This window comes from Notolepis coatsorum, assembly GCF_963971535.1.
Source record: "Notolepis coatsorum genome assembly, chromosome: 1".
NCBI lineage: Eukaryota > Metazoa > Chordata > Actinopteri > Aulopiformes > Paralepididae > Notolepis > Notolepis coatsorum.
In genome coordinates this window covers 302,018,099-302,044,357 of record NC_140165.1, presented here as the reverse complement: position 1 = coordinate 302,044,357, position 26,259 = coordinate 302,018,099, and the positions used below count along the sequence as shown (strand labels likewise).

Sequence of the window (26,259 nt, the reverse complement as noted above, 5' to 3'; positions counted from 1 at the left end):
GCTAAAGAGAGGAACCTTGTAGTCATGGCCAAATTATTTTCGCTCCATAGGTGACTCTGTCAACACGAAGTTCTTCCCTCAGGGAGACGGTTCAGAGCAAGTAGATACAAGAGCAACCGCTACAATCTCTCCTTCTTTCCTACATCCATCGCTCTCCTAAATAAATCATCTAGAACACAGTAACACTTGAGGTTTTGTTCTATTCCTTTGAGGTGCCACTTAACTTTCTTGTCCAAATCGTGTTGCAATATAATTAGGGCCTGGTGCAACACTAAGGGCAAGGTGCAATTTAAAGGGAAAGGTGCAATATGAAGCTTTTGAAATGAGTTTACCTACTTATGAATTATGGTTGTATGTGCATCTATGCATTGTCATATTTGTCTGATGTCCTTTTTACTACTGTAACTGTATGAATGATTGTATATATTTTTTTGTTTTGTTTACACTGTTATCACAGACTGATGCAGCACTGATGTTCCTAGTAAAATGTCCCCTCGGGGACAATAAAGTTTATTCTTATCTTCTTCTTATCTCATGTGGATGTGTGTGCAATGCATGTAGATGATGTTTAGTGTTACATTGGATACACAGGCGGCCGCACTAACCAGCTGAGCTAAAGGGTCAGAAGCATAAGCAGGTGCTGGTTGACTACAACAGACTGTCTGACTATCATGGGCTATTCTCACACATTAGAATGTCTGCAGCATAAAATTATTATGAAATCTGTTTTATAATGTATATAAGTATATAAGGTACTGTAACTATTTCCAAGAAGAGTATGCCTGTTTAGACGGTTTAGATGGTATTATAGACTCTACTGTACTGTAAGTCAACTACAGAAACTGCGTGGAAAACAAATCAAGGAATTAGGCTACAGCTGAACATGAATTTACAGCCTTGTCACACTGGCTTTGATATGATGACCACACAGCAGCCTAGAGGTCATGTGCCTGAAAGTGCAACACTAACCCATCCATCTACATTCATTGCACTTTAGACACTTTAAACACTTTTTTAACAGTATTTACTACACACAGATTTGTCTACCTCTTTATTCCTTTTACTGTATGAAGCACATTATCAGGGGACTCATACAGAACCAAGTATTTATTTCACTGTAATGTACATGTACGTTTACACGTGACAAATAAAACAGAACTTGAAGTCTGATGATAACTGAGTCATAACTCGACGTCTGTCGGCAATCTAAATTCGCTGACCTCATCATTATTGTACAGAGTTGATTTGAACCTGGGACCAACAGGCTCCACAGGCTCCACACACACTAACCAGCTGAGCTAAAACACGTGTAGGGCAAGCCTTCCTTTCACTGACAGTTCAGCGCATTGCTCGACTGGATAATCTAGATCTACAATAGGCGATATCATTCGGCGATATTATGGAGGATAACGTGACACTTTGTGTCGAAGAACCACCACATTCTTCCTGGAATATATGTGGTAGTTGTTTTAGGCGAATGCGCGACGTGCTGATTCCCGTTGGCTTCAAAGCAGAAGTGATCGAATTGGCTAAATTGGCTGGACCGGTGGTGAGTAGGTTATTACTTCATGGTGCCCGACTGACTGTCATCATCCACATGTCTAGTAGCGCGCTGCAAGCAAATGAGCGTAACATAAACACACACGAAAAGAGAAAGTAATGTAATGTTAAGCCATTGATTTCCCCCCTCATTAAACTACCATTCATGCCCATGAATATAATACACTGACAATGTATTATACTTAGCCTAGATATATAAGCCTACAATGTATTATCATGTAATACCTACTGCAGGTAGCCTATATTCATATATATTACTTTCTAGTTCAGTGGAATTGAATGTGCAATTTATGTTTCAAGAATCAATCAAGGTTTCCACTAAAGATTAAAAAGTAATGTAGGCCTAAAGCCGTGGATTAAAATACAAGTAAAGGGGACACATTCTGAGATGTCCTTAAATCCGTGGAACATGTTTTTGCAAAGAAACTAAATACATGTAATGATTTCCTTCCCTGCCTGGCTATACCACACACAAGAGTAAAAACATTTTACAAACTGGGCAGTAGCCTACAGTACATTAGGTAGGCAGTGTGCCTTGCACTAATTTAAAAGGCACAGCATATTGATGATTCAATGAAGCTAATGTATTTGCTTGTGACTTCACCAAGTTGCAATAGTTCTGAACATATTCTTTAGGCTTTTTAATCTGAACATGTCAAACCCTGCCCAAAGGAGAACCAATGTTATTATTATGTAGCCTAATACCTACTGCAGGTACTGGCAACATCTAATATTGATTGTGCACTAGACTCTTTTCACTAATTATGACTTTTCTCATCAGTCTATGGCCCAGCTTATGTCGTTTATGGTGAGTTTCATCAGCACTGTTTTTTGTGGCCATTTGGGGAAGACTGAGCTGGCAGGCGTCACTCTGGCCATAGCGGTAAGTAGCCTATGTTACAATAGCACTAAAGATAATAGTACAATGATGTTTTAATTCAGTCATAAACTGCTTATTGTGGACTGTTAATGTCACGAGTATCATCTTTTCAGCTTCAGATGTATCATTTGATTTGTCATGAGTATTTTAGTGCCCCCTCTCTGGGCACAGTGAACTCTCAGTAGGCTGTGTGGCCTTCTGTTCACTAGACACTATACACTGTAAAAAATAGGAAGTTCCTCAGGAGTTCCTCTAAGATGCCCTGGGTGTCTCAAAGCCCCAAATGGTGCCCGTGAGACCCTTTGGGAGCGCCCTGTCCTCAGCCAATCAGAGCGGCTACAGTAGATGTGATAGATGGGCCGATCAGAGTAACCAGTGTGTGTTAAATGCGATATTTCAGAGGAAGCACATTGGATATTTGAAATGGCTTGATTTTGTTGATATCCAGGGGGATAGAGATCAAAGAGCTTTAGTCATAATTTTCACAACAACAACAGTTCTAACATTTTGCGTAATTTAACTCATTTTACATCAACATACCTTCTGTTAAGAAATGCAACGAGATTGAAAAACACGTTTTTCATTGTACTGTATCTTTAAGTTGTCTGTTTATTAACAATAACTGTAGTAGAAATGTGTTTATTCCAGGGCGGCTGGGTAGCGCAGTGGAGAATGCACTCGCCTACCACCGCAGAGACTCTGGGATCGAATCCAGCTGTCAGCGGTACCTCCGGCTTGGTCAGTCGTCCCTACTAACACAATTGGCAGTGTTAGCGGGTGGGAAGCCGGCGGGGTATGTGTCCTGGTCGTTGTAAACTGCGGTTCCTACTGGTCGGTCGGGGCGCCTGTTCAGCAGGGAAGGGATCGGGGGGAAATAGCGTGAACCTCCGCATGCGTTACATTCCCCCAGTGAGAGTCCTCGCTGTCAGGTGAAAAGAAGCGGCTGGCTGACTCCACATGTATCGGAGGAGGAGGCATGTGGTAGTTCTACACCCTCCCTAGGCCGACAGTGGGACAATGTGCGCAACGACCAGGAAGGGAATTGGCATAACGACTCAAATTGGGATGGGAGCAAAATACAGAAAAAAGTTAGCATTTTTTTTAAATGTATTTATAATAATGGCTTTGTCTCCCTATAGGTGATCAATGTTACAGGCGTATCTATTGGCTTTGGTTTAGCGTCAGCATGTGATACCTTGATTTCTCAGGTAGGTTTCACACCACTGTCTTGTGAAAAGGCTGGCATTTTCATGCAAAATCTGCATGTGAAATTGTCACACAAAAATCATCTTTGTACGTGTGAAAAGACTGTATCTTCACATCCTCATTATCACTACTTGTTGTTATCTGACTGACTATGTTTCTCATCGACTGATGTAGAGCCGTCTCTCTTTGTCTGTAGACATTTGGGAGCCGTAACCTCCTCCAGGTGGGGGTCATTATGCAGAGAGCCGTCCTCATTCTGCTGCTGGCGTGCTTTCCCTGCTGGGCCCTCCTTATAAACACAGAACCCATCCTCTGGGCTGTCAAACAGAGTCCAGAAGTAGCCAGGTCAGGCCTTTCAATTTTAAATTGGTTGGTTCTCCAAAAACATTCATGTCAAGGACCCGTCAAGATTTAGTCTTTGTTGATAAATATATGATTTTGACCGGGGACGTAACAGTGTATCGTCTACTACTACAGTACTCTCAATGAGCTAACTTCACATGAAAATACACTCAGTCAGTAGTACTCATTTGTATAATTTTTACCCAGTTTAATCACCTGTACATTGTATATTGCTGTTCTATTCCCCATTTTGCTGTTGTACAATATTGCCACAATAGTGATTGTTCTGTAGGATTCTAATAGACATTCTCTCTTTAGGATATCCCAGTTGTACGTGAAGATCTTTATGCCAGCGCTTCCTGTGAGTAATGTTAGAGATGATACTGGGCAGAAGAAGGTGTCATAACAGTAATATATCAGATATATATAAGAGATTTTATTCAACCCTTTGAAAATATATTGCTCATGTTTGAATGTCCCTGTAAAACGATTGATTTTAGGGCTGCCTGCTCTTTTTTTTTATCCACTTTTTCTCCTTATTTTCTATTTTTCTCCCATCCCAATTTCGTGTTTCCAATTCTCCCCTCCCCTGTCTTGAACGTTGCTCGCATATGCCCCCCACTGGTCGGTTGTAGGGAGGATAGAAGCCTTGCATCACGTGTCCCCTCCGGTACAGGAGGAGGCAGCCTGTCACATCTTTTCACCTGCCAGCACGGACTCTCATTGGCGAGGTGTAACGTGTGGGAGGCTCACACTACCCCCGCTATTTCCTGTCTCTGCTGTGCAGGCATCCCCCAACCGACCTGTAGGAGTCGCTGTTCACAACGTCAAGATTACCACCCATCGACTTCCACCCGCTGACTCTGCCAATTGAGCCAGTATGACGGCCGGCCCAAGCCGGAGGCAATGCTGACACCCGGATTCGAGACCGGAGTCTCTTGCATTGGTGACGAGCGCAATCTCTGCTGCGCCACCCAGCCGCCCCAGTGCTGCCTGCTCTTATACTTACTTGACTAATCGGTTGGCTTGGTGTTAGCCAACCAATACTTTGCTAGTCAATTCTTTATGCTTTTTTTCCCATGCTAAGGGCTGGGTGATAAAACGATAACGATACTTATCGCGATATATTTTTTAATAATCGATAATAATTAGAGATGTCCGATATTTTACATTTATTTAACCTTTATTTACCCAGGCAAGCAAGTAAGAACAAATTCTTATTTTATTTATTGTCAAAAGTATGCATAATGTTGTGTTAATTAAGAGTTGGACAATATCGGTATATCGGATATCGGTAAAAAAGTCAATATCGACATTCCTAATAATAATCGATAATAAAAGTAATATCATCAACATTTTTTATTTAATTTTGTATTTATTTTTGTATTGTGACCTGCAACACAGCAGCTTTAAAAAGAGACAGTGGACAGACTTGTATTTCTTGCCTGCAACTTAAAGTAATGGCTTTGCTTGTCCAAATGACAATACTGACCAAATTGAGATTTCTTTTTCTCTTGTCCATTTATTTTGTTTGCTTTCTAATTTAAAATACAGTTTGAAACCATCTGTACACAGTAGGCTATGTGTGCTAGCAGAGCTAGTCTCCAGTCACGAGTCACGGTGCATGTATGCGGTGGTTTGTCCACCAAAAAAGTGCCAAAAGATAGAAAAGAAACTAGCAGAGCCAGAACTGTTCAACTCCCCTGGAGCCACAGCCACTTTTTTTTGGTACTTTCGCTTTCAAACCAGCTGCAGCTGCAGCCTGAGAACTGGAGTGTGAGGCGGGGCTGTAACACTAAAGATAGCGGAAACAACAAAGCTGCAAAATAAACATACATTTGTTGTTTAAATAATAATAATAATAAAAAAAACTTTTTTTAATACTAATACAAATATCAATAATTATTGATATCGAACGATATGAAAAATGTTATCGTGATATATCGTGATCAAATTGTTGGCCATATCGCCCAGCCCAGAGTTGCAGCACGTGGTGTAGTGGTTAACACTGTCGCCTCACAGCAAGAAGGTCCAGGGTTCGATTCCCGCTTGGGGACCAGGTTTCCATGATGCCAGGTACCCAGGTGGGGTATCTCCCAGGGCCCTGTTTCTTGTACGTGGTTCAACTAAGTCGATCAAGATGTCATTATCCAGCTTCAGTTAACCCGATGTTTGAAGCCGGGATTTTCCTGTTCCAAGAAGGTGGATTCAGTCTCGTTAACTCAAGCCAGACTTGATTCTCAGGATCAGTGCGCGCGCCCGCCTCAGCTGAGAAGACAGCAGGTGTCGATCGCAGAAATCCTGATTCTCTAGCGGCATTGATTGATTAATTGATTTAAAACTTTATTAACATATTGCAGTACGGCTCAATCGCCTCGCCGACAAGTTAAATGCGTTATCTATAGGCTAATTTTAAGTCCCTCATTACCTCAATCAATCAGATTATATTTCTTTAAACTTGCCTGCTGGATTGAATAATCAAATGAGATCTTGCTAGCGAAAATAATTAGTTAACTGTTATACAGAATTACGATATAGCTCTCTTACCCATTGATTGATGTATAGTCAATCTTTAACTTATCTCCAATGTGGTCTAACGGGTTGTTCTTTTGACTTTCACACAGACGACCGGGGTTCAAGACCCTAGTCGTCTCCTTCTTTTTGCAATATAGGAATAATTCAATTTGGTGCACGTTGAGAGCTATATAAAGAATGACATCCTCAATGCATGTAGATTTATAATATTTTAACTTAAAACCAGGCTACTTTGGCGTATAATCATTAATATTATATTCAAAAAAATCATATTGGAAAGACCGGGTTTTGAACCAGGGTCGCTGGGTTGGCAGGCTTGAGCACTACCGCTGGACCACTGTGCCAGATGGGATAAATTCATTGTTTATACATTAATGAACGAGAGACCCGTGTTTAGAATATCCTTTGTTATGAATGAAGTTTATCTCTTTATCCTCATTCATTAATGTGACGTCAACGGCTCATTCAATTTCTCAAATCCGTCAAACAGCGCATCTCATCAGACATCTTAATCCCAGTTACAATTAAAATAACCACATAATGTGTACATCGCACGAGCGAGCGCCACCGTCGCCACGGTATATATAACGTGCATTATTTAGGACAAAGTGAATTTAGTATCAGCATTTTGGGTCTATTTTACATTTCAAAAGCCCCCTCTGGAAGAATGGAGCACAAAAACGTAATTCAGAATGGTATAATGCAGATCGTAGACTGTGGGAATAGTTTCAGGAAACGGGCTGTCACTTCTTTGCGGGGGCGTGGCGATAGTTCAGGCTAACTTGAACTTGAACTCTGCTTTCGACCAGGCTCAAACTTTTGGATATGTTGTCATGGTGATTTGGAAAATCCACGTACATGAAACCGGAAAGTCCGGCTAACCCAGTTATCCAGTTAAAGTTATCCGGCTAACTCAGTTATCCAGGTACAAGAAACAGGGCCCAGGCCTTTCTGTGTGGAGTTTGCATGTTCTCCCCGTGCTCGCAAGGGTTTCCCCCCCGATAAGATAAACCCAATGGAAAAACATGCACAACAACAGATCGCTAACGCTGTGGCGTCCTTGACGAAGACGGACAGGAGCACTTGGATTAGTCCCCGGGGCGCGGCTCACGTTGACGCCCTATCTGCTCCCGGCTGCCCATGGGGGGAAGGACGACGGGATGGGTTAGGCGCAGAGACTCTATCGCATCCGTGACTGAGAAAAAAGACAATGCATGTGTGTGTGTGTGTGTGTGTATCCTGTGTGTGTGTCCTGCATTATTATTGTTATTATTATTATTATTATTATTATTATTATTATTATTATTATTATTATTATTATTATTATTATTATTATTATTATTATTATTATTATTATTATTATTATTATTATTATTATTATTATTATTATTATTATTTCCTGAAAGAATTATAAGCACATGTCTGCTGAAAGTAGCACTAGATTTAAAGACCTATTTGGAATGGGTTTGTCAATTAAATCAACAAATTGATTAGTCAACGAAATCCTATGACTGTTAAGGCGACAGTATACTGACTGCGAAAAGTAACTTCGGATGAGACGCTAAACCGAGGTCCTGACTGAATCTTGTCGTTAAAGAACCCAGGACGCCTATCGCAAAGAGTAGGGGGTTCCACGACATTCCTGGCCAAATTCCTAATCAAGTCTCTGACATCAAGGCCACCTAATCATCCCTTCCACTTAATTGGCTGATATCAATCCCCGTCTCCTGAGCCGTTCAACCATTGTGTAGTGTGATGTGTGCCTGGTGCCAGTGAATGGCAGCCATTGAGTCTGCGTAGCCCACGGTTGGGTGCTACCAGTGGTGGTGAAGGAGGCAATTTCCACCCTACATTGTGGGGAGTGCTTTGAGCACTATATAAATGTAATGAATGAACTTCGACAGGTTTGTAAGAACAAAGTGACCTATTCGTGGAGAATACAAAGCTTTGCACCGGCTTGCTAGCTGTACTAATCCAATCTTCTGCACACCGGTGCTCAATAATGTCCTAATTGATTTTGTTCCCATTTTTGTTTTTACAGGCTACATTCATGTATTCACTGCAATCAAAATATCTTCAAAACCAGGTAAAGAGCTACCCATCAGATTACCTTTGCTTAGACCTTTTGAAATACAGGTATTAGAGTACCACCATCTCAGTAGTCCAAAATAACTAAAACGTCTATTCTATTGTATCCTCAAAAGCAGCACTGAAATTCCTATGCCTTGTAACGAGAGTTGGGGAGTCGTTTCAAGGGGGGGGGGGGGGGGGGGTCGTGGACATTGCTTCCTTGGCAGAGATAGTAAAGCCCATTTGGATGTAAAGATTGAGACAGTTTTGTACATAAACAAAGGGCACTCCTGTTTATGTTTACCATTTATATCAATAGCCTTAATTGAGTTGTTTCCAATGCAAATCTTTACTTTTATGCTGATGATAGTGTGATATACTGTACTGCTCAGATCCCTCACAGAATCAGGCTCTTTGTCAGCTTCAATTTGCTTTTGCTCTGTGACCTAAAACGTGTGATTTTTTATTGAAAGAAAAAGCCACTGAACCTTCCCTCAATCGCTACTCTCGAGGAGAGTATGTAATGAGTCTGTATCTCAAGACAAAGATCTTGGAATCTTAATTGATGATCCTCTTTCTTTTAAGTCTCATATTCAGCAACTGCTGAGAAAATGTAAGTAGAAACTGAGTTCTTATTTTAGAGATAAATTGAGCTTTTCCTTTGAGACTAGGAGACGACTTGTTGCTGCTACCTTTGCGGCCATGCTAGATTATGGGGATGTTATATATATGCAGGCGTCTTCACGGTGTCTACATGCTCTGGATACTGTTTATGGCGGAGCATTGAGATTCATCACAAACCGTAAAGTCTTTACTCATCATTGCTCATTGTGTGCTTGGGTTGGATGGCCTGCTCTGTCCACCCGCAGTCTTAATCACTGGTATATCTTTACTTACAAGACCTATGCAACCATATCATTCAGAAAATTATATGATTATGGAAAGTTACTGCCTGTGTTCCCAGGATGTATTCTTGCCATCAGTCCCTAAAGCCTGTACTGAACTGGGGAAAGGGTTTTTTATGTACTGTATGCTGCTTCCTCTACTTGGAATCTATTGCAGAAGGATTTAAATCTTGGTGTGTCCATTAATTCCGAATTGACTGAATTGATTGCCCCTGTATACTAGATTATGTTTTGTGTGACTGTGCCTTTTATATTTCAACTTTGTGATCTGTACATGTTATTGTCTGTAATTGTGCTATGCTGTATGTCTGCAACCATGTTTAATGAGCTGCTGCCTGTCTTGGCGAGGATACTCTTGATAAAAAGATATTTTTAATCTCAGAGGGTTGAGGCTTTTCTGGTTAAGTAAAGGTTAAATAAAAAAAGAAAAGCCAGACATCTACTTTGGAGCAGTACATCAGTATGCCATCAGAGATCAGAGATCAGGGTCTTGGTTCATTGATTTCTACCCGGGAGACCATTGCTGATGTAAATACTGTCTTAGACTCGTGCATTTTCAAACTTTCAGTCCAGAAATTCTGCAAAATATTCTAACATTTGCCCAGATTTCTGTCGCATTCTTATATGATATCGATTTTTTTTGTATGTAATTGCTTTAATATAGGCTTTTTTTCAACCATCTCAGGTAATGTAATCAGACATCACCGTGACCACATTGCATTTGCATAAGAAAAAGAAAATCATGGTACATTCCAGGAAAATGGCTTTTTCAAAAATGCTTTTGCAGAATTAAAACCTAAAGGTGAATTTTGGTGCAATTTCTCCTTCTTTCCAGGGCATCATATGGCCACAGGTCATCACTGGAGTTGCAGTCAATGTTCTCAACGCTGTCATCAATTACATATTTCTCTATGCGCTGAACTTGGGAGTGGCGTGAGTACAGTATCAACCATAACAGTGCTTCACATTAAAGACTCCAGTCACCCGAACAACTGCCTCTTTGAACTGCTGCGGTCAGGCAAGCGATACCGGAGTCTCAAGGCGAGCACAGAAAGACTCAGAAGTAGCTTCTATCCCCAGGCCATCAGGCTGCTCAACGAACAATGAATGAACACTACACAACAACAACCACCAAACGCACATAGCACACACATCCACACGCACACACTCACTTTAAACAAACACACTGTAGCACCCACTCCACACACTTTATAGCACACACCCACTTTAAACAAACACACTGTAGCACCCACTCCCCACACTTTATATTTATGGATGAAGGATTGCACTACAACTTGTACACCTTACTGTAAATTGTACCTAAAATTGTACCTCATCCCATTTCTGCTTTGCACTAGATAGTACTGTACATTAGTACACTGCATAGTATTGTGTATTGTATATTATATGGTAACTCAGAACATTGTACATATGTCTATACCGAACACTGTGACCTCATTTTCTTCTTCTAAATTCATGCTATATTATGTTATTATGTTATTTGATACTATCTTGTCTAGCACAGTCTCTGGAGCGTAACAGTAAGAAGCATTTTGTATGAAAGTATTCTGTACTTCTGTATGACAACTATTAAAGAACTTGAACTTGAACTTGAACTGTCCCAAGCTCGGCCTGCACACGTGTTACATCCCTGTGTCGTGTCTGTCCACAGAGGCTCCGCCGTGGCCAACACCTTCTCCCAGTTCGCCATGGCTTCCCTACTGTACGCTTACATCAGATGGAAAGGTCTTCATAAGGCCACCTGGGGAGGTGGGTAGGATACACCACAACGTGCTGTATGGGACATCGATGAGGCTCTTAGGGGGGCAGCATAGAGGTGGCCTGGTGGTTAGAGAGTCCTGTCCTCGCAACCGGAAGGTCACCGGCTCGATCCCTGCAACAGCCGATGTGTCTCTCAGAGGGACGTTGAAGAAATATACCACACTACAAAGGGTTACCGCTTTCACTACCACACTACAAAGGGTTAACCCTTTCACTACCACACTATAGAAGGTATCACTATCACACTACAAAGAGTTAACACTTTCACTATATAAGGTTAACCCTTTCACTGCCACACTACAGAAGGTTAACCTTTCACTGCCACACTACAGAAGGTTAACCCTTTCACTGCCACACTACAGAAGGTTAACCTTTCACTGCCACACTACAGAAGGTTAACGCTTTCACCGCCACACTACAGAAGGTTAACCTTTCACTGCCACACTACAGACGGTTAACCAAGACTCTTGTCTGTCCCCAAACTGGGGATCTTTTGGGGAGAGACTCTGGGGACAGTCTGGAGACTAACCGTCGGAACATCGCATGGTTTTATCCGGACTGTCCCCGGAGACTTCTGTGAAACGAGTGAAATTAATTAACACTATTATTCCAAGAGCTCAGTAAACAAGTAAAATAAAATCACCATTATTTTTGGTGGTGGGGGCTACCCACTATTATCTATGCTTATTTTTATGGTTGGACCTTTAACATCAGACCCCTTTGTGAGATCATTTCTTAAGGTTACTTCATTGAAGACAATCTGCAACTGTAATTGAGCGCTGTGTTCCCATGCAGGCTGGTCTAAAGAGTGCCTGCAGGAATGGGGCACCTTCATCCGGCTGGCCATTCCCAGCATGGTCATGCTGTGTGTCGAGTGGTGGACCTACGAAATCGGAGGTTTCCTGGCAGGTAACCGGTCATTAGTGCTGATCAGAATTCAGACCTGGCTGGGTCAAACAGTATCTGCAAGCAATTCTCAGCATTCGTTTAGACCTGCTTGCAATGCCAAACGATTGCTTTACAAATACTATTGGACACAATTATTGTGTAAAATGATTGGTGCTTTAATATCTTAATATTTTACTTCTTCTTGACAGGTCTGATAAGTGAAGTGGAACTCGGAGCTCAGTCCGTGGTATATGAGCTGGCAAATGTCGCATACATGGTGAATTCTTTAATGTAGAAGAGTACCTTCTTTCCTTTGTCACTGTCAAACAGTGACATAACTCGTATCATGATATAACTGTGTGTGTATGTAATGTAATTGTACGTTAACGCAGTGTTTTTGCTCTCAGTTCCCTCTAGGTTTCAGTGTAGCGGGTGGGGTCAGGGTAGGCCAGGCTCTGGGAGCCGGACATACAGAACAGGCCAAACTGTCTGCTAAACTAACTATGTTCTGTGCAGGTTAGTACACCCATCATCTTCATCATAGCCCCCCATTTCTCTGTGTTTGTCTTATTATATGATAACCTTTATCATATGGTGACTTTGAAATTAATAGTAATATATATACATATATATTAGGGGTGGGGTGGGGGGGGAATATTTTGTGATGTTTTGCATGCCGCTGTTATATTGATACAGTGAGGCCTAGTATCGTCTCATTCACCAAGGACTTACGACAAAAAGAGCTTTCTCTTAGGGCCATTTAAGACCTTTTTGGGGCCAATTTTGGGATTCACCAACCGTCCCAATAAAACACATATAATTTATATTATATTATAATATATTGTCTATATTCATGTCTTGCCCGAAAAGGTCTCAAATGGCCCTAAGAGAAAGCTCTTTTTGTCGTAAGTCCGTTGGAGAATGAGACCCATATATTTAAAACAATTAAATAAAAATGGAATGAGGTGAACAGACAGATCTAATTCGATAAAACAGATATATATTTTATTGCAGCTGTTAACAAAGTTTTCATAATAACATAATTAGTAGTTGAAAAAAGGTAATAATTAGCAATAAATCAATAATAATAATAATAATAACAATAATAATAATACACTTTATTTGTATAGCACCTTTCATACAAGAATTGCAGCTCAAAGTGCTCCACAGCAGTAAATAAAAGACAGGCATAAAATTAGGACAGAATTGGACATAAAATAAGAAATAGACAAGGTCAAGGTAAGGCATAGAGCACTAAATCATATCAATAGGCCTCTTGGTTTACGGTTTGATTCTATGGCAATTTTAAAAATTAAATTAAAAATTATGGTATAGTATTGTGTAGATAATGTGTAAATGTATATATATACATTTACACATTTAGCATTACGTGTTATGTCAGGGCTAGTGTATATCCCTACTACTCCATTGCTTCTTGTGTCCAGGGTCTGTCTCCGTGTGCTTTGCGGTTGTTGTTGGGACCCTGAAGGACCATATCTCTTATGTTTTTTCATATGATGAGTGAGTAACAGTTCAATTGTGTATTTCTTTCCATAATATAGAGTCATTAGAATGGCTGGTAGGGGAGACAGTGTATAGAAGGTTCTGGGGGGACTCAATCCCAGGCCAGCAGGGGGTGCATGTGGTCCCAGAGGCAAGGGTTTCAATGACCACACCATCCCTGGATGCCAACGTCTTTGTTACAGCAGCAGAACTGGTATACTGTGATCTTAACTACCAGAGCCAACTGTTAAAACAAGGATTAGTTGTTAATTTACGTAACAGGGACAGCACAACACAGCACAAGGACCGTCTTGACTTGAAAACGTTCAGTAATCTTTCACCTCAAGCGGATATATATTGTCCTGGACTCTGCTCACCCATTCCTTCCTTTACATATTAACCTGAGGAAAACACCTCCGTGATTCATTCTCAGACACAGATAGCTTACTGTACCTCGACAACAGTAGAACTAACATACAAGATGCCGGGTTATGTAACATTATTGTAACTGAGGGGTACAATTCCCTGACTGTATTACTAGATATGATACTTACTACCACTACCTTTGTACTTAATATTCGGCCACCCAGTACACGGCATAAATATATTATGATGAACACTGTCACGTAGATGAAACGGATCCAACACAAATGTACGAATTAGAAATAGGTCTTTATTTCTACACAGCGATGGTGTGTAGAGCAAGCACTTAATCAAATCAATCACATTTATGAATGGGAATTAGTATGCACTTTTATGGCAAGAGTATTCGTCGGTATATCAATAGAGAATGTCCAATCTCTGAAGGCGCAGGTGGTACATATACGACCTGGAATAGTTTAAGGAATAACAGCAATGATACTTTAATGATTATATACTGGATACACTAGGGGGGGTTAATCCGGTCGCTTGTAAGCCGACAGGAGTAGGAAGGGGGGGGGGGGTAGAATCCGGCTGCCTCATCCGGCCAAGGGTATCCCAGGTGAACCCACTGTAGTGCCGTTCAATGCGCCGGCGATCCTTGGACCACAGATGAAAGCAGGTGGACTCTTTGTGGGCCGGCGTCTTCCGGTCCACGGAGGAGAGACGTGAAGCGACCTCGTCTTGCAGAGCGTCTCCTCACCTTGCGTCCTCTCCAGGGGGGGGGGTTCCAACACACGGCAGTGTCGGGGGTCTTTATCCATGGAATCATCAACGTATACAAAGCATAATCCGTGCCTGGGAAGGCGGGCTGTCGTCGGTAGAATAATCCGGTATACAGGTCCACTCGCTCGTCGGCTCTGGGGCTCCTCGGGTGCAGCTTCACGTGGGGTCAACCACCCTGGATAAGCAGCCAGTTCTCTGCCCGAAACGATGGGGTGCTGACTACGGTAGTATTCTCACCGCACGAAGCACTATATATTAACAGACTATTATTAGCTTAATAGACTACGTCCAACTCGACGATATAGTGCCAAATATGACTATTCAAATATTAATATACACGATGTCTCAATACCGATGGTAGGCGAACTTGGCCTTACTCCCACACGTGGCGTCGCGGGGAGGCTTTACGTCTGTGACTCTATTGGAGGGTAAGAAACTGGACTGAAAAGGGAGTCCTACTTTAGTAGCGCAGTATATATACGCACTATGAACAAATAGTCCCATTAGTGGTGCGGTAGCCAGATTCCTACGCGGAACTAGGACTTGTTCGTACATGTTGAGCGGTACGTTTGAACTGGGTCTGAGGGGTATGGCAGCCTGGCACCAAGGTCTCGACCAATAGTAGAATGGAGACTATTATGGGATGTTCAGTAGGCTAGAATGGATATTCAATGCATATTGTACAAGGAATATACAAGGGATATCAAGGAATATTAGAGAATATACAAATACAATTAAATATATATATATAAATAAATATATATATTCGGTTTAATCTGGCCCTTCACAACAGCCACCCCCTGATTGGTCCCAGACCTAATCAGTTAAACAGAGACAGATTCATCGCGTTGTCTATTTACACATAAGGGTTTGCTGTAGGGGTCAGTCAACTTCACAAAGTCATAGGGTTATAGGGTCATGGTCATCATCGATTGTGTCTGGGAGTCGGGGCAGTTCTATGAGCCTCGCCACGGGACGGGTGTAAGTGCGACCCTGGACAAGCACTTCAGCTGCTCGGACCTTGCCGTCGGCACCGGTGATCACTTTGCTTACGCGGCCGGCCGGCCACATAGCTCTGGGCAGTGATTGATCAATAATCATGACGACTGTTCCTTCTGTCAAATTGTCTCTCTCCTTTACCCACTTCTGGCGGGTCGGTAGAGACGGTAGGTAGTGCAGTAGGAAACTGCTCCGAAACTTGTCGGCTAATACTTGGCTGTACCTCCACATTCGTCGGCCGTTCGCTTCTTCAGGCCGGTACATTGTCTGGGGTAATGCAGGATCTAGCCGCCCCATCAGGAGTGTGTTGGGGTCTGCGGAGATAACAGTGCTCAATCCACAGAACACAGACTTCTTATTTTCCACCTCCTCTGGACTTGCTTCCCTCGGGATAGGCATGGGCCACTGTCCTTCCGGGAGTCTTAGGAATGCGGGGCCGTCACTGTAAGCATTGTGACGGGTGAGGTCATCCAGGGGCATTCCCCGGGTGATGACGTCAGCTGGGTTCTGTTTTGTATCAACGTAGCGCCACTCTGTTTCTCCGGTTAACTCTTCGATTAAGTCTTGAATCTCGGTGACTCTGACTCCCACGAAGACTTTGTACTTGCATGAGTCCGATTTGATCCAGGCGAGTACTGTCGTGGAATCTGACCACAGGATTGTTCTAGACACCGGTATGGTGAGCTCACGTTGGATGAGCGTGGCTAGGTGCGCTTCGGCTAGGGCTGCGCAGAGCTCTAGACATGGGATAGATTGTTGCTTGCGTGGGGCTATTCTCGAGCGGGCGAGGACAAATGCTGTGTAGATCTCTCCCCCCCTTTCTTGGGCCCGCAAGTAGGCTACTGATCCGTATGCGACCTCTGAGGCGTCACTGAAGACGTGTAAGTCCATTTTACATGTCTCTGGCCTCACCGTGGGTGGGAAGTAGCTTCGGCGCATATTAACGCCTGGGAGTGAGTGGAGCTCCATCTCCCACTCTCTCCAGGTGGATGCAAGGTGTGCGGGAATGGGGTCGTCCCAGCCCTGGTCCTTGTCCCACAATGCTCGTATAATCATTTTTGCCCTGGTGGTGTACGGTAGAATACATCCTAGCGGGTCATATTGTCGGGCGAGTGTTGTGTACACACTCCGTCTGGTGGTCGGCGCCGCCGCCGGCCTTCCCTGCTCCGTAGTCAGGGGCTTGTGTCTGTAGTGAAGCGAATCTGTTTTGAATCGCCACACCAATCCCAGGGTCATCTCCTGGGCTTCTCCCGGGATTGTAGCCATCCAGGTCTCGCTGCTGGCTGCCTTGTCCTCGGAGGAGAGGCTGCGCAGTACTTGCGGATCGCAGCTGGCCCACTGCCTGAGATCAAAGCCGCCTTTGATCAATGAGGCGCAGAGTTTAATCAGGAGAGCCTCGGCTTCTTCCTGGGTTGAAAGGCTTTGTACACAGTTGTCTACGTAGAAGCTGTTCTTTACGCTGTGTCGGACCTCTTCGTCCGCTGCTGGGTCCTCTGCTACATGTTTCTGTAGTGCAAATGTAGCACAGCAGGGGCTGCACGTCGTTCCGAAGGGGAGGACTTCCCATTGGTAGATGGCTGGGTGCTCATCTCCTGGCTTCTCTCTCCATAGGAACCGTAACAGGGGCTTGTCCTCCTCTACTAATCTCACCTGCAGGAACATTCCTTTAATGTCCCCGCTGATGGCCACCTTTTCCTGGCGGAAGCGGAGTAGAACGCCGAGTAGGGAGGGGCCGAGTGTGGGACCGGGCAGTAACTCTTTATTCAGATTTTGGGATCCGATCTGGTAGCTGCAGTTAAATACTATGCGGTCTTTACCGTTGTGATGGACCTTGTGGTGAGGCACGTACCACGATTCAGTGGTCTGGTCAGCCTCTTTAATGTCCATCTTTGTGACGTGTCCCGCTGTGATGAGCTTCTCAATCTCAGCGCGGTATACACTCTCTTGGGCGGGGTTCTTGGCTAAGCGCCGCTCCGTGTTCAGCAGGTACCGTTCTGTGGCGTCTGTCTTGGCGTGGAAAGTAGGCATTCCTTCTCGCCGCAGGAGTGGCGTGGCGTATCTCAACACGCCGTTGACCGGGACTCTCTTGGTCCCTGTCTCGAGGAGGTGAATGGCGTAAATGTCATCTTTAGAGCGAATGTCTTTCTTTCCGTTCTTAAAGGGCATTTGTTCCAAGGTCCATAGCCGCTCTACGTGTTGCAGGAGTGCGGTTTCTCCCTCCGTGACTCGGGAGTGGAGACATCTAGTGGCTGTACTTCGGTTGAGAGATTTGGCGAGCGGGCCTTGGAGAGTCCATCCCAAACGGGTCTCGACTGCTGCAGGACAGCCTCGGGGTCCGGTAAGAACCCGGTCTATCGGGACAATGAGGTCTGCATGGTCGGAGCCTATCAACAGGGTCGGCATAGCATTGTCTATGAGCGGGATCGGTAACTTGCGCAGATGTGCATATTTCTCCATCAGCTTGGCGACGGGGTATGTGTACCGCGACAGTCCTATTTCTTGGCTGGTGAAAGCGTCTGTAATCTGGTACCGTCGCTCAGGCTGGCCGCTTGCTGCGATAGAGAATGAGACATTCTCGCCCTTTATCGTCTTCAAATCTCGTCTTATTGTCCGAATTGTCATTTGGGTTTCGCTTCCCCGCAGCCCTAGCTGGGCCGCAGCGGAGGCGAGCAGAAGGGTCTTCTCTGACCCGTCATCGAGGACGGCGTAAGTGTCCAGGACTTTATTCTGGTAGCTTAGTGTCACACGCACTACTTTTAGGAGTACTCGGGCTCCACTGCTGCTGGCGGGATCGATGTACATGACGCTCGCTTTGCTGCTGGATGGTGCGGGTGAAGGGCGCCGTCTGTTACTGTCGTGAAGTATGTCCAGATGGGCTCCATCGCACTTGGTGCACCTTTTCTTTAAGCGGCATTCGGCTGCCATGTGTGAGCGCGCACAGCGAAAGCAGCGCTTGTTGGACTTTATCCATTGACTTGCTTCCTCCGCGTTCAGCTTGGGGAAGGAGTCACATTGCGCTAGCCAGTGTTCTTTCTCACAGTAGGGGCACACTATCTTCCACTTCTCCGTTCTGGAGGGGGTACTGTGGCTCCTGCTGCTCGGTACTGACTCCGATTGGTGCATCACAGTCACCGATCTTCTTCCATCATTTAGTCGTCTGGTTCCTTCTCTGGAGCCAGGGGTGCTCCGTCCGAATGTATCTAGCCGTAGGCTGCTGACTTCTCTCGCCAGGAAGTCTGCTAGATTGAGGAGGTTCGGTTCGGGGCCATTCGGGTCTCGGTGGTCTCTCTGCCGCCTAAAACGCTCCTGTCGAGCGGGCGGCAGCTTCTCCAAGATCCTTTCCACATTTGAGTTGGCGTAAAGTTCATGCCTCCCCTTCTCTCTCTGCGCTCCCAACATCCCTACCAGGGACTGCACTCTGATGGACAGGTCGTCCAGTGCTCGATTGTCTATTGCTGGGGGTAAGCGGTCGATGTGTCGGATCTCCTGGATCACGTAATCCCATATGCGCCCATACCTCTGGTCCAATGCTACCAGCGCTGCTGTGTATGGGGTGGTGGAAGTCGCGTAGGCGAGCGCTATATTATGTGCGCGGGGTACCTTTAAGTGCTTCAGTAGGATGGCGTATTTATGGCGTTCATCCAATACATCCACCAACATGGTCTCCAGACACATGCAGAGTTCTGTATACTGGGCCCGGTTCTCTTGGGTGAAGTCGGGTACCATAGGCGTGCCAATGTATGACGCTGACTGTGGATACATCGGCGAGCGTTGGGGGAGAGGCCTCCTAGGCGAGTCTCCTCCCGCTCCTTGGTATGGGCTGGTACCGGCAGTGTACCATGGCCCGCTTGTCCAGGTGCTGTTCCTCGGTGCGGGTCGTGCGTCGTGCTCACCCGTGTATAGAGTCGGGGGTCTGTAGCGCAGCTCCGCGGGAGTATAGCCTGGGCTGTACCGGACCTCCTGGTCCGGTAGAGTACTGTGCTGTCGTCGGGCGTGGTTCTCCTCCTCTTCCTCTTCGTCTTCAGTTAGGTCATCCAGTGCTTGTAGTCTCTGGTTTAGCCTCTCCACAGGATATGCTGCTCCTTCCCGGTTGCTCGCTTGGACCGGTGGGGGGAGGTGGTCTGTGGGGGGTATAGACCTCGTCTGTTGGTCAAGTTCAGGGTTGTTTACTCGGCTAGGGGATGCCGCCCTGGAGGTGTGTCTAGACGAGTTCCTGGAGCCTCTGGCGGAGGGAGAGGGTGTTGTCCGTCTGATCAGCTGTTCTATTAGTTGCGCTTGCTGTCTGTCGCGCTCTGCGTCCCGTAGAGCACCAGCCGCTGCTCGCTGGCTGTCTGCTCGGTCTCGGGCCACATTCTCTTCCCTCTGAATGCGTCTTATTTCTAGACGTATATGCTCTTCTTCGCTCCGCTGCTGGATCTGCAGTCGGTCGCGTTCAGCAGCGGCGTTCAGGCTGATGAGGAAGGCCTGCTGTAGGGTCCTCTCTGCCTCGCTGGGAGAAGGCGGTTGTATAGGGGAGCCTTCCCTCGGGGTACTCCTTGCGGAGCCTTGGAGCTCTATCTCCACGGTGCTCTCCCCGTCTTCTTCCGTGCCGAGTTCTGTCTCGGTAGCGTTGTATTCCTCCCGGGACTCATCGGGGACTACTTCTTCAGTACTGGCGGGGTGTGAAGTCATGTCTGGTTCCCACTGGTCCCCACCGTGAACTTGGTCAGTTACATTAGAACCCGTAGGGGCCTCTATGGTCGGGGTAGTCTGGGCGTTGGGGTTAGACATACTTTTACTTTCTAGTTTTACCGCGTTTACTGTTAGTAGAAGACTAGGTTGTTGACTGACAGCGTAAGCCTCTAAGTACTGAGGGAGCCGTCGTTCGCGCTGCGGGCGTTGGTTAGGAGGATCGTTTCATAGGCTCGTGGAGTGTTCATCATAGGCCATTTCAATATTAATAACACTATATTAATATTACACTAATTACCCATCCGGCTCGAAGGACCAATTGTAACTGAGGGGTACAATTCCCTGACTGTATTACTAGATATGATACTTACTACCACTACCTTTGTACTTAATATTCGGCCACCCAGTACACGGCATAAATATATTATGATGAACACTGTCACGTAGATGAAACGGATCCAACACAAATGTACGAATTAGAAATAGGTCTTTATTTCTACACAGCGATGGTGTGTAGAGCAAGCACTTAATCAAATCAATCACATTTATGAATGGGAATTAGTATGCACTTTTATGGCAAGAGTATTCGTCGGTATATCAATAGAGAATGTCCAATCTCTGAAGGCGCAGGTGGTACATATACGACCTGGAATAGTTTAAGGAATAACAGCAATGATACTTTAATGATTATATACTGGATACACTAGGGGGGGTTAATCCGGTCGCTTGTAAGCCGACAGGAGTAGGAAGGGGGGGGGGGGTAGAATCCGGCTGCCTCATCCGGCCAAGGGTATCCCAGGTGAACCCACTGTAGTGCCGTTCAATGCGCCGGCGATCCTTGGACCACAGATGAAAGCAGGTGGACTCTTTGTGGGCCGGCGTCTTCCGGTCCACGGAGGAGAGACGTGAAGCGACCTCGTCTTGCAGAGCGTCTCCTCACCTTGCGTCCTCTCCAGGGGGGGGGGTTCCAACACACGGCAGTGTCGGGGGTCTTTATCCATGGAATCATCAACGTATACAAAGCATAATCCGTGCCTGGGAAGGCGGGCTGTCGTCGGTAGAATAATCCGGTATACAGGTCCACTCGCTCGTCGGCTCTGGGGCTCCTCGGGTGCAGCTTCACGTGGGGTCAACCACCCTGGATAAGCAGCCAGTTCTCTGCCCGAAACGATGGGGTGCTGACTACGGTAGTATTCTCACCGCACGAAGCACTATATATTAACAGACTATTATTAGCTTAATAGACTACGTCCAACTCGACGATATAGTGCCAAATATGACTATTCAAATATTAATATACACGATGTCTCAATACCGATGGTAGGCGAACTTGGCCTTACTCCCACACGTGGCGTCGCGGGGAGGCTTTACGTCTGTGACTCTATTGGAGGGTAAGAAACTGGACTGAAAAGGGAGTCCTACTTTAGTAGCGCAGTATATATACGCACTATGAACAAATAGTCCCATTAGTGGTGCGGTAGCCAGATTCCTACGCGGAACTAGGACTTGTTCGTACATGTTGAGCGGTACGTTTGAACTGGGTCTGAGGGGTATGGCAGCCTGGCACCAAGGTCTCGACCAATAGTAGAATGGAGACTATTATGGGATGTTCAGTAGGCTAGAATGGATATTCAATGCATATTGTACAAGGAATATACAAGGGATATCAAGGAATATTAGAGAATATACAAATACAATTAAATATATATATATAAATAAATATATATATTCGGTTTAATCTGGCCCTTCACAACAATTATAATAGCAATATCCACTGTTGTAAACCCTTTATGTTAGTAAAAAGTTACCAACATAATGAATGCTGCATGATCTAAGTGCCTTTTCAAAAAATTATTAAGAATAACCAACTTTGTTTGTTTTGCTGGTTTTATTTTTGAGTACATTGTTTAGTTTAGTTTAGTTGTCCAGCAAGTGAGACGGAGCAGAAGAGTGTGGGTTCTTTATTCTTTATTCATAGTAAATCATGTTTTCCTTTCCCCTGCAGACAGATCAGGGAGAGGGTTGCTGAAGTCATGACTCTCTACGCTCCATTCCTCCTCCTGGATGCCCTGACAGTAAGTAGCTCTGCCACCGCATCGCCACCTGCACTAGATTCAAGATTCACGATTCAAGATTCAAGATTCAAGAGGTTTATTTGTCACATACATACCAGGGCATACAGTGAAATGTGGGTGGCCATGCCCGCTTTGATTGTGCAATAATACTAAATAATAAAATAGACATAATAAACAGGTCAATAAATAAATAAATCTACGGGGCTGTCAGGGTGAATTTCAGTGTTTTGATATTATTATATTATATATTATATTATATTATTATAGAATTAGAAAAATATATATATGAATTTGACTACCAAACTGCAAGATGAAAGTAAATTAATACACAATTATATCATACAGTAATGTTAAATAACTGCCAGATATTGAGAGATGAAGTAATAAAGAAAAAAGGGGCAAAAGCACTTACTCCTATAGGACATTTCTTGACAATTGTACAGCCCAAAATACAAAATATTATTATATAAAAAAAATTAAAAGCCCCAAAATCTGTAGTACAAAGCACAGCCCAATGCCTAATAATTGTTTCCTATTGGTATCACCCATGATAGCAAATACAACACACAATTAACATGTTAATTGTAAGCATTTTAAGCCTGCTTTGATGTGGCAATAATATGTACATTCATATTTGATTTCATTTGATTTTGCCTCGTTAGTACAGCCTATGTCAGGGACAGCTCTTTACCTCACCTGACACTGTAACGATGTGCCTGTTTCCTGTCTCATCAAACAATTAAATTCAACTGGAAAGCATTTACATTTACATTTAGTCATATAGCTGATGCTTTTATCCAACGCGACTTACAAGTTCTGTACGACAAGTCATCAGGAAGGGCACAACTCTATCAGCTGAGCAACAATGTTCATCGAAGTGTTGAGTGCTACAGTGTAGGTTAGTTTATTAGGACAAGTGCATGACGGTAAAGTTAGTTAGAGTTAGTTTTTATTTATTTATTATTAATATTTTCTTATTGGCCAGTAGATACCGGCAGCCATAAAGAACATTGTTTCGACAAAGTACAAGAGTTTGGTCAGAACTGTCCTTGTTCTGTTCGCCTTGTTTAGGCTGCCTCTGGGAGCATCATAAGAGGAGCGGGAAAGCAGAAAATCGGGGCCATCTGCAACGTCGTGGGGTATTATGGTGTTGGCTTTCCCATCGGAGTGTCCCTGATGTTTGCTGCCAAATTAGGAATCAAGGGTAAGAGAAGAAGGGTAGAGGTGTTTTACTTGTTTTACTGTATGAAGCACAATCTCAGGAGGCTCATACAGAACCAAGCATTCTTCTTAGGGACCTGCACTGGTTCCCCATCGCTGCACAAATTCCGCTTCAAGGTCCTTGACCTGGCATATCGTGCAGCCAAGGGAACGGCTCCCTCCTACCTCCCTCACGCCCTCAAGACCCCTCCGCTCTACATCTTCTGGCCGCCTCAGACCATCTGAGCTCTGGAGGGGGGGTGGGGGGGTCATCAAAGAGAAGCCGGCTATTCTCGGTCCTCGCTCCGCAATGGTCGAACAAACTTCCCACCACAGTTAGAACAGACGAAACCAGAATTTTCTTTCGCCGTCGACTAAAAACACACTTCTTCAATCAATTGTTTATAATAATAAAACCTTTGTTCTGTCTTTTACTATCATGCACTTTGCTACTAAATAATCTCCCGTGCCTATATTACTACCTACTATGCTAATATCTCTTTACTACTATGCGCCCAAGACTGTAGCACCCAGGTTCAACAGTGTTTGACGAACATGGTTGATTAGCTGAAAGAGTTGTACCTTTCCTGCTGACCTGTTGTACAGAACTCGTAAGTCGCTTTTGGATAAAAGCGTCCGCTAAATGACTAAATGTAAAATGTAAATATCTTGCTTCCCGCCCTTTTTACTCTCCTTTGACTTTGAAAGAGAAAAAGAGAAACAGACAAGGCTGTACTCTAAATCCTCTCTTCTTCAGGTCTGTGGATAGGTCTGTTTGTCTGTGGGTTCCTGCAGTGCTCCCTCCTAATCACCTACCTGTCCAGGATGAACTGGAATAAAGTCACGGTGGAGGTGAGAAGATTAGCCAGGCATAGCGCTGTGATCTGCTGGGAATGAACAAACAGACTCTTTGATGGAAAGGTAACTTAATGTTTCTTCCAGGCCCAGGTCAGAGCTGGCGTCCTTGGAGCCACTATAGACACAGGTAAGATAGACTTTACTTCCACTAAATAATTTAGTTAGAGGTCAATGCCACCAATTTTAACAAGTCTCATATGAAATGCCTGTGCCGCAGGACAGTTCAGTCAATATTCTAATAAGTCAAGGGTCTTTCTTTCTTATTTCTAGCTTTAGGAGATAGTGGTGCATGTTTACATAATATTGGCTGAATTGTCCTGGGTAGATTGAAGGTTCTACCTTATATTTGAGAAGCCTAGAGAACAGAACGATCATGAGACTCGCACATTTTCCATTTTTCCTTTGCTAACGTCTCCAGAGACTGATGACGACCCGGGCTCCGTCAAGGGGGACGCGGACACACAGCAGAGCTCAGAGGTCGTCGACGGAGCGGCTGTGATGACGGTGGTGGAGAAGCTGCTGTCCCACAGAGACCTGGTGCTCCGCAGGGGCCTGGCCATGGCGCTGATGCTCTTCATCCTGGCCGTCGGGGTCATCACCAACGTGCTGATCACTAGCCTGGTGAGCTGAGCAGGGAGAGAGGGGGTCGATCTCAGCGAGAGACCGAGCCGAGGCCAGAGGACTGCTTCTTCTTCTGAGGCACCACCGCCAGGGTGTGCGACACAGAGGGCTGGCAACACACTGTCGCTCAGGGGTGTAAAGTACTTGAGTAATTGTACTTCGTTACAATACTTAAGTACTGTTTTGGGGGATTTGTACTTTACTCAAGTATTATTAGGTTTGTATACTTGTACTTTTTACTCAATTACATTTCAGAGAAAAAAACATACTTTTTACTCCTTACATTGTAAAATGCAGACCTACAAAGTACAAAGTACAAACCTCGCAGGTCCAACTATTTTAATTAGTATATTTGTTTCTCTGGCCGAACTAACGCTAACGTTATTAATCCTGCGGCCGCTCTTTATTTAAAAACAGCCAATCAAATCCCCATCAATGGAAAATTAACCCGCCCATACCCATGCTGATTGGTCCTTGTGCAAGACTAGAAAGTGGGGATATTTGATTAAACACCTGCTATCAGAAGAATAGAGTCAGAAAAAAAGTTTTTACTTTTGCTTTTTAGTACTTAAGTACATTTAAAAGTAGAAACTTTTTGACTTTTACTCAAGTGTGTTTTTAGCCAGATACTCTGACTTTTACTTGAGTACGATTTTGAGACGGGTGGGACGGCCCTGGGATGTGGCGGAGCCCTGTTTCTGGGGGTGGATGACGGGAAGGGGGGGGTCCCTCTCTCTGGGGGTCTGGGAGGCTGAGAGCGGCCGAATTCAAGGGGCCCATGTTGATGTACTGTTGTGTTGTTGAGGTCATTGTAGGTATTGTGTTGTTTGTCTATAAATGTTAATAAAAACTTAAGTTTAAAAAAAATATATATATATTTTGAGACGGTACCCATACTTTCACTTAAGTATCATTTCTGGGTACTTTTTACACCCCTGTGTCGCTAGACGAAGCAGGGCGCACACACTGCAGCAGTACGGCTGTCCCTTTCAGCTACAGGAAATGAGAACCTCAGGGA

General features: G+C 44.5%; 1 protein-coding gene across 1 annotated transcript; it reads left to right on the top strand.

The window, feature by feature from the left end:
- Positions 1-1,399: 1,399 nt before the first annotated feature.
- slc47a3 (solute carrier family 47 member 3) lies at positions 1,400-25,250 on the top strand (the record flags this gene model as incomplete). Its single annotated transcript, XM_084310879.1, has 17 exons — positions 1,400-1,549; positions 2,342-2,443; positions 3,580-3,648; positions 3,843-3,991; positions 4,307-4,349; positions 8,565-8,609; positions 10,334-10,431; positions 11,171-11,268; positions 12,076-12,189; positions 12,378-12,445; positions 12,576-12,684; positions 13,614-13,689; positions 22,493-22,562; positions 23,634-23,766; positions 24,520-24,614; positions 24,705-24,747; positions 25,039-25,250. 17 exons carry the CDS (start codon positions 1,400-1,402, stop codon positions 25,248-25,250), a joined length of 1,674 nt encoding a protein of 557 aa, XP_084167005.1.
- Between the last annotated feature and the right edge of the window lie 1,009 nt (positions 25,251-26,259).